This window comes from Carassius gibelio, chromosome A23 (assembly GCF_023724105.1).
Source record: "Carassius gibelio isolate Cgi1373 ecotype wild population from Czech Republic chromosome A23, carGib1.2-hapl.c, whole genome shotgun sequence".
Classification (NCBI taxonomy): Eukaryota; Metazoa; Chordata; class Actinopteri; order Cypriniformes; family Cyprinidae; genus Carassius; species Carassius gibelio.
The window spans coordinates 5,935,292-5,949,341 of NC_068393.1; the positions used below are offsets into that span (position 1 = coordinate 5,935,292).

The following is a 14,050-nucleotide window of genomic DNA, read 5'->3' on the forward strand; positions in this document are numbered from 1 at the left end:
TAGGTAAAACAGGTATAGTCTGGTAAAACTGAGTACACACCTTGTATAGTCTCCTTTAGATTCCTGTAAAACAAAACTTGCATTTAATGCATGACGCTGACTAAAAGAATCAAAAGCATCTCGTGTCTTAAAGCTCTGCTAGTCTCACCTGCAGCGCATGAGCAGCTAATTTAAAAACCAGCTCACTCTCCACCTCGATGTCACCCTGTGCACAAACAAGCAAACCTTCACTTCAAGAACTCAGTCTGAATCACTGCTCATGTGTTCTGTGAATAACAACGCTTTGAAATAAGTCCCGTCATGGCCATATATTAACGGCATGAGAAAATGTGCCATGGACTATGCAGGTGATATTCCTGCCATGGGCGTCAATTTGTTTTAGTGGAATGGCTTGGCTCATGAATAATAATTAGGCTATACACAAATAATTTACAATGATCTTTTGCTGTTTTCATATATATGAAATATTCAATCAACCAACTGTCCTAATATAAACATTCATTATAATAAAGGAAAATGACCACTGTACATGAGACACATATTTATATGATGTGATTTAACTGTATAATGTTTAATCCAAATGGATGGATGTTATATGCCATTCAAATACATAAATCTAACATTTATAAAAGGAAACGGTAACACTTTACAATCAGGTATCATTAGTAAACATCAGTTAATGTATTAACTTACACGATCTAAGAATAAGATTCAATATTTACAGTATTTATTTATCTTTTTTTTTTTTTAGCAGTCGTTCATTGTTTGACTAATGAACTGTATTGTAAAGTGTTACAGAGTAAACAGCTGTCGCTTTCCGCCAATCTCAACAACCAGCAGCGACAAATTAAAAATAAAAGACTTCAGAGCAAACACTAATTATATTTTGCCTCTGTATTAAACACAGCTCTGCCGCAAGTGGTGAGGAAAACCCCGACCATAATGAACAGTGAAAAAAAAATCTTGATGGTCTTGAAGAATCTTGCAAGAATTTATTTTTTCTTGATTGACAAGCCAAACAGAGACACATTCCCTTCTTATGGCCCTGGGATGCAATTCCTCATATGAACTGTCTGAGGTCTGTGGCTTCTTAAATGTTTATAGGGGTGAGAAATGAATCAGTGGCTAAACAGACAGATGTACTCACATTATAGATGGCCGACTTGGCATTCAGAAAGAATAACTCCACAGTTGTGTGCTCCTTCAGCAGCGAAATACTCTCAATGTAAAACCTGCAAATGGCAAATCACAAGTTTGTAGCTCTAAACAAGGCAAGTCACAGCCGTAGACAAAAAAAACGCACTTCAAATCTGAAACAAGGTGCTTTTTTGGAGCAGTGACTGAGTCCAGGAATGTGCTGTTTTCTGTGGTGGCTGTGGTCATGTGACTTCAGACATCATCAGGAGGCAGGGATCACATACCTCACCAGGAACTGAAGCGCAATAGGCCCGGATTTCTTGGAGAAGTCGTGCTCCAGGACTCTGCGGTCCAGCTGCAGCCATTTGCACTGACCACTGGAAGAGAAAGGGTCATCTGAATGAAATGTGCAAGCACACATTCTGATTCAACCTGGTAAACGCTCTGCAAATTAACACTAATAGATGAAGATCTCCTCCACAGAAATGACTTCAACAAGACTGAAGTGGAACTGAATAGAAATACAAGAGATTTTGCCTCATAGAGATTATTATAAATGATTCACTCAAACCAATTTGTAAAAAGTTTGTATAAATACGACTCTAAAAGAGTACAAGTAAGTTAGGGAGGAAAGCAGAGAGATGCATTGGAATAATAACACTAATAAAAAGTGCCACAGTATTAATAGTTTTATTTATATAGTACCTTGACAATACCATGTTTTCCATATATACACAATAGTGACACTGTAAATATATTTTTAAATAAAACTATGTAAAACAATACTATATTATAGTACCACAACATTACATTTTTTTTAAGGGAAATGACACATATGCAATCTACATCATAAAACAGTGTTAAACAGAGGTATTTAACAAAAACATGTTTTATGTATTTTATATGGAAGTTTGTATCTGCTATTGAATAAAAAAAGAAACGTTGATTGCGGCTTTTTATCTCAGAATTCTGTGAGACATAAACTTACAATTGTAAGAAAATAGTATTTTTCCCCAATCAGAATTGGACTTAATTATTTGCAATTGCAATTATATCTCTCAATCCTGAGAAAAGTAGTCAGAGTTGTCAGATGTTGTGAGATAGCTCACTCATCATCTGCTCACCCTCATGTCATTTTAAACCTTTCATTCAGCTTTGAAACACACATGAAGATCATTTTAATGAAATCTAAGAGATACTTATCCATTAGTACCGAACAGTGATTATTAATGACAGAATTAAAATTTATGGGTGAGCTATGCCTTTAAATTCAGGTTGGCCATGTTCTTTCATCCTTTATGTTTTCATAAACTAGATTTGTACAAATGTTTCATGGGAATGAGGAGCCTCTATACACAACATCATTAAAAGAGGTACTCACATGTCATCCACATAGGTGAACCCAAAGTATTCCTTCTCTTTCAGGTTAAAATGGGATGAGACTAAATCCAAGAGTTCACGGGACAACAGCTTTGGCTGCGAGAGAAAATCCATTGATCAATATGATGTGAGACTGAGGTTTACTGAGGTCCATTACCCTTGAGTGGGAGGTATAATAGACTAGAACTGTGAAGCTTTCTACCTGAACCAAGAGCTCCAGCTTCCTGTCGTCCAGGAGCTGCACCTGGCAGAGCCGTCCCTCAGTCATCTGTGGACACAGGGATGAGATCAGATGATTGAGAGAGCTACTGCGGCCAACTGAACACTCACTTCACATATCAGGTTTGAAGCTCAAGTTGTGCAATGTTTTCTTTTAGTTGGTTGTACACACAGCTAAGTATACAGACAGAAATATGTCACTACCACTGTATATAATAATTGTCATCTAGAGCAGGGTTATGAGGCACAAGGTATCTCTCATAAACAGAAAATAAATTTCATTCCAGTGTTAGTGTTAGACATTGTTATTCTTATTTTCAAATTCAATATATTATGTATATAATTAGTAAGTTTGGAATTTATAAGGGCAATTCACACGAATGTAATCTGGTGACCACTGATGCTGGTCTGCATCGGTCAGTGAAGTTAATTGACCTGTACACTCACAAAATTTGATCTGTGCCACATATTACATGCGAAACAAACAACCAAACAATCGTTTAACCAGATCAACCAATCAACCAGATAACCAAACAAACAAAGAGGGAAAAAAACAAACAAACAAACAGCTAATCAACCATTTAAACAAACAACCAGCTAACAAAGCAACCATTTAAACAACCAGGAAATAAACAATTCAACCAACAAAATTACAACAAACAACCAGATAACCAACCAACCAAACAAACAAACAAAATCTAATCCTCCACCCAAAAAGACTGTTATAATATCACAGGTGGAAACTGGCAGAACGGTTGGTTATTGAACTAACAGACTACTCATTTTCATGGTATCTCACAGGCAAAAACAAACAAACAAATATATAAAATGATAATACTGTAATAATTTAAGTGCATTTTTCTTATTTTACAAATGATCTGCCAATAGAGTAAGAAAAATATGGCAGCAGCTTGCACTAATTGGAATTAACACACTTTCTTAGCGAGAGATCCTGGGGTGTAACGGTACGCAAAAGTCACGGTTCGGTTCATTTTCGGTACAGTAAGTGCAAACATTAAACTGCAAGTTGTTTATTACTATAAACTTTTTTTAACACTTTGTTTACACTTTTTAAAAATACTTTTTAATAAAATATATATAAAATAAAAAAGAATAAGAAATAAAATACTGCTGCAAAGTTTTCCACTAAATAAAATACTCTCAGTCCCAAACCAATATCATATAATAAAATATAATGAAAAATATAAATAAATAACTATGATTGCAGTGCAGCATTACCAATCCCAGCTTGTAGGCCTGCTCATATAAAAAAAAAAAAAAAAAAAAATAATATATATAAGTGCAACATCAACAGTTTCAGTTTTTAGATCTGCTCAGATTTCGTTATTGCGTTGGACCCATCGGAATTAAGAGCAAAGGTCTATTTAAATGCCGACGGGAGCTGCGTTTGAATTACAATCGTTTTTTTTCCTAGCTGTAGTGATGTTCACACTCGCGTGATGATTTTTGAAAACTTTAGGCTGGTGACACACTGGCATATTGCATCTGTCAAACATAGTCTATTTTGCCGTCAATACTGTTGAAGGTGTCCTTTATCAGTAGGCTTTATATTTATGCTCAACATGAAGTATAGATATTGTTGTCATGAAGACAAGATCCTGGTCTGTCGGCGGTCTCCCTGTCACCTACAGTAGCAGCAGCGCGCCAGCGCCGCGTCAGGCACGGTTCTGGTGTGTAAAGACACAGAAAACACGAAGCAGCCGTGTAAACAATAAATAATAATTAGATCTTATTTATAGTTTATACTTGCAGATACATTCTATTTTCACCTCAGTATTTTTGTACATTAAAAGGATGCAATAATAACAGATTGTAAATGATTATATTTATTACAATTATGAATACTTTTATCATTACCCTTACAAAAAATGTCTGAACATACAAAACATCCAAAGAAAGAACAGAGTATTTGCTTGTAAACAAAAATATTTTATTCTAGCTTCATGCATTATTTTTTTTAAACACTTTAATGTGTTATATACAAAATAAAGAAATAACATTTTGAACAAAGAGCCGAAAAAAACAACAACTATGGATTGGATTCAGAATTATAATCAAAAAGTAGATGGAGTCGATCAACACCCCAAAGCTTGACTGTAATTATTACCTCTTCATCAATCGACAATTTATTCCACAACATTACAGTTTTGATGCTGTTTCATGTCAGATGATCATGTTACATGTTAGTATCTGGTGTTTCTTTTTTCTTCTTCACTTGTGTTTTTTTGGAAATTCTGTGCAGAAAATGTGTACTAGCACCCTCTACCGTGTAAGTGTATCATTTTAAGTATATTTATGAGGAGTATATAAAAAGTAAACAAAGCATACTTTCGTATTTTTAGTTTAAAAGAAGTATACTGATAGCACACTAGGAACATGTCGGTATCAAATTCTCCTGTTGCGATTAATTGCTCATGATTTTATCACGGTAAACGGTATTATTACGGTATTGAAATTTAGTTAAAAAAGTGCTCATAATTTTTTTCTTATAACAAAAATAACTGAACATTTAAATACAATAAAGCAATACAGAAAAATATATAAAGTTAAAAGTTTTGCACCGATTAAAGGGCAAAAGAACTATAAAGACCCATAGGTATCACTTTACAATAAGATCTCTTTAGTTCACCTTTATCATTCAAAATGAGCAATAGCTACATTTGCTGCAGAATGTGTTAATCTTTGTTTGTTTTTAGATTTTATCAGCGTGTTATTAAATATTGGAATATCTAAGATGAATTTTTCATTGGCAGTTTATGTAAACTAATGAATAAACTAATGTTAAAAATGAAGCCCTAATAGAAGTGCCCACTATAACAATATTGTGCATATTCATCACCGTGATATATCGTATTACCGAATACCGGCACAAGTCTATAGCACACTAGAATAAACTTATTTTTCGTAAGGGTATTAAGCACTCGTTTTAGAACATTTTCTTTATTTTTACTGAAAATAAATTTGAATGTGATATGTGATGGGAAAAGTTTGAAGAACGAGCTTAACAGAAGTCACTCTACCCCGGTAATCGTGTTACTAGCTATTTCTCCACACCAAACAAGTTTATGCACATAGTTACTATACTGAAGCCGTTATTCACATATTTAACATTGTGTGACACTGGAGGGCGGAGCTACAGTAGATTTGCACTTAGACACTCCGAATAATCTTGTTTTACTTTTGCATAAAGATTATTTTTATTACCACATTGGCATATTATTTTCCTTAACAAGACTAAGTTGCCTCTCTTTCAGAAACGGGCTTGACTAAACCTGCTTTCTCGGGTTTGACAAAAATTCTCCCATTCTGAAATGAAAAAAACAGAGTTTCCCTCATTTCAGAGTAAACATAGTTTTCACTTAATCTCCTTTCTGAAACGGGCCCCAGATAACCAACCAAAGAGCCCCCCCCCCAAAAAAAAAAACAAAAAAAACAAACAGACAATAATCCATTTAAACATCCAGCTAACAAACCAACCAACCATATAAACAACCAAGCAATAAACCATTCAACCAACAAAATAAACAAACAAACAAACAAAACAAACAGCCAATTAATCATATAAACAACCAAACAAACAAAGAACAAATCACCCATGAGTTGAGATACTGTGTAAAAGGTTTGTAAAAAAAAAAAAAAAATGTCTCTTTGCGTTTTGTAAATATTTTGTTATTGGGATTGCTGCTAATGCAGGGGAATTTGTCGACAAATTCTAGAAATCTTTTTTAATTTTTATTTTAAAATAAGCATGCATTTAAACCGTTTTTTTGTTTGTTTGTTTGTTTTTTCAAAAGGACTGTAGAGTTTCTTCATGCATTTGCTATGCACATGGATTATAGTGGAGAAGCACACATTCGGTGTGCAGAACAAACCAGAAACTAGTTATTTCTCTGTCATTGTAAATAACAACAGGATGTTGGACGAAGAAACAAAGTTGGTGCATTTTTAAATAGATAAAACATCTGTTAACAAACCAGTTGAATCTTACATAACCACAAAAACGGCACAAAATTGCTTTGTTTTTCAGTTCAACTCAAAGACTATGTGCTATAAACCGACCAATACCAAAAATGTCTGTTTACAATATGCTGTGGTGGAGATGATGTATAATTTAATGTAACTATTGAGGTGTTCTTGTAAAAGTCCAGTCCAAATGACTCAAAATATGATACAATCTTTGGTCAGGATAAATGTGGAAAATAATATTTTAAGTTTTATTAGCAGACTCGATTTCATGGCAGATTATTGGTATGGAAACGTGTTTCCTAGCACAGATCTTTGGACTGATCTTTTGCAGGATTATTGCATTATGAGACTAATACGGGAACGTTTCAAATGCTCTTTTCCAAGTCAGTAATTTCTGTCCGCATTTCAACACGGTTCAGAGACCACTAAGTGAAAAAAGGTTTATTTGGCATTTGTTTAATTCAATTATCTTTTATCCTATTACAAATTATAGTCTCAGCATGTAAAATGTAACACAAGTGTTCTTACAGTAACAGTTCTTCTTTAACAACACAACGCTTCTTTGTTTAAATCCAAAAGCTTTCTGATTATTTTTAGGTTTTAATGAGACAGATTTTCACTATGCTCTCAGACTTTGAACTGCACAGAAAATATGAGAGTATGAATGTTCAAAAAAAATGTTTCCATTCTCTCAGTCGCGCCATGAAGACAGCAAGTGAATCATAACTGTAATTCAAAAAATAAATAAATAAAACCTCAGGGAACTTAAAGTGGCAGCAAAGCACCAGCATTGTCTTAGGTGTTTCGCCTTAAATTTAGGAGAACATTTATCCTAAGAGAAATAAAAAGACAAAACTAGACAATTTTTGTCAAAGTTAAGAGTATAGAGCTGTTATTGTGTATAGATCAGATTGCTCATCCTGGAAATTTGCAAACTTTAAATAGCAGACTTGAACAAATTTGAAATTAAATGCAGACCAAACTATGATCTTCTGTAAAACACTGAAAGAATCAAAAACTGATGCAGGACTCGTAAACCCTGACCCAAATCACTGCAACGGTGCCAAAGCAAACTCCAACCTCAAGCCGATATGAGAGAGCTGATACCTGATAGACGTCGCTCAGGTAGAAGCAGGTGTGTAGGCACTGCTGACATGACCTCATCCTCTGCAGGTAACACCTCCGGATCATCCACACAACCATCTGCCAAATGAAAGTGCCACTCCACAGCAGCAGGGCTTCCAGCCCACACACTAAACCCCAAGCCATGGCCGCTCCGCCACCGGCTGCTCCCCGGCTCGCCCCCACCTTACACAACCAAACCTAGTCTGGGTCAAACTCTCCACAGAGCCTTCTTTCACCAGCTCCTGATCTTTGCTCCCTCGTGCAAGATCGACAAGTAGGTGGCATGCGTTTCGACTACATTCCCCATGTGCGTGGAGACTCCTCCGTGCTCCTGGAGAAAAGAGCAGGGGAATTTCTTTTGGAGGTTAGAGCCGGAGACTCTGGGAGGGCAGCCAGGCAGTGAAGGAAAGAGCTGAGGTTTGTGGGCTGCACTGCCAGCCACGATTTTAGCTCACCATTTTACTGCACTTTTTCGAGCACACATGAAACTTAAAGGACAGATTTGTTCGCACACACACACAGTCCTGCCATTTTGCTTCCAAAAGTAAACCTGCCTCTGCCACATCGCTTTCTGCGGCCTGTCCACGTGTCCCAAACGCTGCTGCCGTCCCTCCTTTACTGCTTGACTTGAAGCCAGAGGACTTAAAAAGCAGATTACAATACACATAACAATCCTATAGTGCCACAAAATGTCTGTGGGATTCAACAGTGAGAGGTTTATTGGGTTTGACCATCTTCCTCTGAAACAGCTATGGGAGTAAATGCAAACTAAATGAAGACTTTTGCTTACTGTAAATCTACTGTTTCACTGTCACTCTATAGAGTTTCTAGAGATCTCCGCTCTATGCTCTTTGCCAACATGCCTGCATCATTTGTCCATCATCTTGTCGAAAAATTAGTGATGCATCGAAATTTTGTTGTCCAAAATATTTGACTGAAACAGGAAGAAATCAAATATCTTTCAATTGAACAATTTTTTGAGGGATAAGAAGAAAAAAAAATCAATGACAGGGTTTCTGCAGGTTTATCGATGTCAGTTTAAAGGGTTAGTTTAACAAAAAATTATAATTATGTCACTAATAACTCACCCTCATGTTGTTTCAAACCACTGAGACCTCAGTTTATCTTCTGAACACAGTTTAAGATATTTTAGATTTAGTCCGAGAGCTCTCAGTCCCTTCATTGAAGTTGTGTGTACGGTCTACTGTCCATGTCCAGAAAGGTAAGAAAAACATCATCAAAGTAGTCCATGTGACATCAGAGGGTCAGTTAGAAGTTTTTGAAGCATCGAAAATACATTTTGGTCCAAAAATAGAAAAACTAGGACTTTATTCAGCATTGTCTTCTCTTCTGTGTCTGTGTGAGAGAGAGAGTTCAAATCAAAGCAGTCTGGATATCCGGTTCACGAACAAATCATTCAGTTCACCAAATCGAACTGAATCGTTTTACACGGTTCACATCCAATACGCATTAATCCACAAATGACTTAAGCTGTTAACTTATTTAATGTGGCTGACACTCCCTCTGAGTTCAAACAAACCAATATCCCGGAGTAATTCATGTACTCAAATAATACACTGACTGAACTGCTGTGAAGAGAGAACTGAAGATGAACACCGAGCCGAGCCAGATAACGAATAAAACATTGGCAATAATGAATCAATTATTGCCCTTGATTCAAGCCTTCGGTTTATAACACTAGCACAGAATCAGTTCAGAATCAATCACCAAAAGAATCAGTTCAGTTCAGACTCTCTGTGTGTCGCTCTGTTTCATGCTGAATCACACATCCGCAGTATCATCAGCTCCTCGGTTCACGAATCGCGTCTGACAGAAACGGTTCTTGACTCGTGAACGATCCATTATCTGGCTCGGCTCGGTGTTCATCTTCAGTTCTCTCTTCACAGCAGTTCAGTCAGTGTACTGTTTGAGTGCATGCATTACTCCGGGATATTGGTTTGTTTGAACTCAGAGGGAGTGTCAGCCACATTAATGAAAAAGTTAACAGCTCAAGTCATTTGTGGATTAATGCGTATTGGAGACGTGAACCGTTTAAAACGATTCAGTTCGATTTGGTGAACTGAGTGCTTCGTTCGTGAACCGGAAATCCAGCTGCTTTGTTTTGAACTTTCTCACACAACAGACATGGAAGAGAAGACAATGCTGAATAAAGTCCTAGTTTTTGCTATTTTTGGACCAAAATGTATTTTCGATGCTTCAACAAATTCTAACGGACCCTCTGATGTCACATGGACTACTTTGATGATGTTTTTCTTACCTTTCTGAACATGGACAGTAGACCGTACACACAGCTTCAATGGAGGGACTGAGAGCTATTGGACTAAATCTAAAATATCTTAAACTGTGTTCTGAAGATGAATGGAGGTCTCACGGGTGTGGAACGACATGAGGGTGAGTTATTAATGACATAATTTTCATTTTTTGATGAACTAACCCTTTAATACTTGTTAAGCCCTTTTAAAGACCAAGTAAGGAAACACTGAAGACCAATTTGAAGGTAGCACAAAACTTTGTTCTCTAAATCTAAATGTCTAAAGATTAGAGAAGTAGTTGTAATTGAAAATACACTTCCAACAGATCTCCATTATTTTTTGTATTCATTTTGGAAAAAAGAAAAACTAAATTTTACTGTACTATGTTCCATTGCATACATACATTATTTAATCATATGACATAAGGAAGAAAATCTTCATTTTGCATTTCAAGTAAATTCATTTTGATTGAAGGCCATTTACTGTAGGTATTTGTATTGGAAAACACGTCAAAAAAATATGAATTTCATTATATTTTTACTCTGATTTTCTACTTTTTTTAAAGGGACAATAAGTAACTTTTTAGGTATTTTATTATCTAAAATCAATATTTTTATTCATAAACATGAAACTGCACCGGCAAGTTTAAAAGTCTGGATTGCATTCTTTATTATGGACCATACATATGCCGCGCCACAGGAGAAGAAAACATCGTCGTCAAAACAGTCAAAAATAGAACGTAAAAGGAAACGTGACCGTAGATTACAGAAAACAAGAGTTAATGTCGGGGAAGCTTTTTCTAGGTGGAAAGAGCTAATGCTTGATAAAGATTTCAAAAGAGACGCTGAAGTGGCCAGTTTTCTTCTCGACAGGTAAGTCAGTGTTACAATCTATATTACAATATTTTTTTTATATCTAACAATGCATATAATTCAGAAAATATAATGAATAAATTAGACATAACTACTAATTACAATATTTCATGTTTTCCACAGTCAGTAATTCATACTGTAACATTTGTTTGTTTATGGTCATGTTGCAGTTTGTTTGAAATAACACACCTGTTCACCTGAAGGAAAACTCGACGAAGTGCTATTAGAAGACATCCCGTCAAAGCTTTTGGTACATATCGCCTACCGTAGATGCAAGGCGCATTTGAAAAAGCGAGGCGCTGGAGAGCAAAATTAGTTTGAATGCAAAATACAATTTCACCACTAGATGGGAGTAATTCCTACTTAGTGTCCCTTTAAAGACTTGTATCACTATTAGAATGCATGTAAAAAGCAATTCATATAATGACTTGAATACAACTTGTATGACTTGGATGTTTTTAAATTCATTTTGATATTTTTGTTGCATGAAGTCAGAAATGTCAGTGATATGGAACTGCCCTGATATCATAATGAAGAAAAAGGCCCAGCTCTTGAGCTAACAGTCAGTATATTGGAAGAATACATTCTTGATGCAACACATCTGTTCAGATGACTGATGTTAGAGATATTTTTGGATGCAGATGATTCCAGTGAGGGAAGACAAATTCCTCTGGTGGACTGACTCGACGTGCTACGACACGACATCTGTGTGAAAAAGGACAAGCTCATGATCCATCATTACTTCATAACAACGGTTTATGCGTACCAGGACATGCATGGACCAACTGTACCCATCCCAGTGCATCTTATTAGCAGGGTTTCCAGTTAGAAAATCTGTGTGCAATATGCTTTTTAGCAATGAAGACATCTGTATGAATGCACATCTAACATTTAAAGCGTCAAATGTCACATCTGATAACCTTTAAGACAAGTGAGGAACAATGACAGTGCAATTAAAAAAAGAAACTTCTCCAAACTGCTCCAGACACCATTAGTATTCTTTCAGCAAACCGGGAACCGCACACACAGGATTGTGGGAAATCACAGGCGCTGAATGATGCAACTGTGCCAATTTAAAAATGGGTGAAAGTATGAGAAGCATGGTCTAAAGGGATAGTTTAAGCTTCTGTATACGGTCACTGCATCACAGATATGATCCCTCCTTCAGTGTTAATGGATGAGAGTTATTTTACCCGTTGCATCATCTACCAGGCAAACATTCAGATATATGTACTAAGAGATGATGATGCTCATCAGATACAGAACAGAGAAAGCATGTGACCAGCATTACGCCTCCACAACAATTAACACCCCAATCATGAGCTTTATAATCTAGCCATCAAGAGCTGGCCGACTGTCCCCAACACGCTAAAGCAATCTTCATTGTTTGGGCTCATTTGAGAGAAAATGGTCCTGGTCAATTATATATTCTCTGCAGCAAATGAGGGGCGAGCAGAACACTATTTTGGTAATAACTTCCATCTTCAACCATTGCATCTTTATTGGTTTCCAGCAGCATAAAAACATTATTCATGATAGCTTGAAACCACTCATCCAAATAAAACCCGCTGGTTGAGAAGATAAACCTGCGAGGGTTTTGAAAGTGTGGATGACAGATATTAGATGTTTATCTATGGCCATTGCGATCTTCTATTTCTAAGCGGCTCAGAGCTCATATGCTGTCGAGGATCTCTGCATGTTGTAATTACATGTGCTGCCGGCAGACGACAGAGCATTTCACATTCAACTCACACAACATTAAAACAGCTCAGTCCTCGGTCATCTGCATGCCATGCTGACAAATCTATTGTCAAATCTAGTACTAAACGGTCTACTCCGAAAACAGTGGAATATTATCACAACAGAAAAAATGAAAATGTTAAATATGTATTAGTTATTTGTCACACTAGAGCAGTTTCTTAATCTTGAGCAAACATTGAGCAATTGTGAAAACAGGTGAAAGAAATGTGTTCGTTTCAAAAACTGTTTGGGAAATTGGACCAAATGAATCTGTTACCTGTACGATTTTTCCTCGTATGTGACCCTGGACCACAAAACCAGTATTATTTTTTTTTTTTAAATGCATCATCATACATCATTATCTGATTAAATAAGCTTTCCATTGATGTATGGTTTATTAGGATCGGACAATATTTGGCCGAAATACAACTGTTTGAAAATCGTGAATCTGGGGGGGCAAAAAAATCTAAATACTGAGAAAATCGTCTGTGAAGTTGTCCAAATTAAGTTCTTAGCTATGCATATTGAATATTTACGGTAGAAAAATTACTAAATATCTTTGTGAACCATGATCTTTACTTAATATCCTAATGATTTTTGGCACAAAAGAAAAATCGATAATTTTGACCCATACAATGTATTTTTGGCTATTGCTATAAATATACCCCAGAGACTTCAGACTGCTTTTGTGCTCCAGGGTCACATTTATTGTTTCTTTATATGTAGCTACCAAGACCTGTGCATCAAGAATAAATAAAACTGATTATCAAAGATAATTATTATCATCTGTGACGACTGAATTCAACATACCACACAGTGAATAAAGAATAAAACCCAGATGGAGAAGAAAATAAAAGGACTTGTTTCTTCCTGTTTTCTGGTCAGTAGGTCATAATAAAGAGATCTGAAAGTCTCTTTCTCAGCTTGCGGCTGCTGACTGAAAGCGTGATACAAATCACATTAGCAACACGTTAATAAATGGAAATTTCATTTTGAAAATGAAACATGGATTTTCATCCTTTAACTCGATTATGCTCCCACATTAACAGCAGCTATGGTTTTTGTAAAAAAAAAAAAAAGAGAGAAGATTTATAAGCCATAAAAAAATAAAACCCACACCAATATGAATCATAACATTAAAACATTACAACAAAAATAATGCATGCAATATTATGACTACAGGATTTTGTATTTGTCTTGTTTCACTAGCCGATTAGATTCATTTATTTTAAAGCATAAACATTAATTTTGTGAGGAATAAAGTTTAAAAAAGTCATGCACAGCACGCGTGTGTGTGTGTGTGTACCACCGGGGAGG

General features: G+C 35.9%; 1 protein-coding gene across 2 annotated transcripts in view; it reads right to left on the bottom strand.

The window, feature by feature from the left end:
• Positions 1 to 14,050, bottom strand: part of LOC127945075 (FERM domain-containing protein 4B) — a 50,046-nt gene that overhangs the window by 20,223 nt on the left and 15,773 nt on the right. For both annotated transcript variants that reach the window (XM_052541631.1, XM_052541630.1), the window contains exons 2-7: positions 2,720 to 2,785; positions 2,519 to 2,613; positions 1,422 to 1,514; positions 1,148 to 1,232; positions 149 to 205; positions 41 to 63 (exon numbers count right to left, since the gene is read on the bottom strand). In XM_052541631.1, coding sequence (XP_052397591.1) covers positions 41 to 63; positions 149 to 205; positions 1,148 to 1,232; positions 1,422 to 1,514; positions 2,519 to 2,613; positions 2,720 to 2,785 — 419 coding nt within the window. The remainder of the gene's footprint in view (positions 1 to 40; positions 64 to 148; positions 206 to 1,147; positions 1,233 to 1,421; positions 1,515 to 2,518; positions 2,614 to 2,719; positions 2,786 to 14,050) is intronic.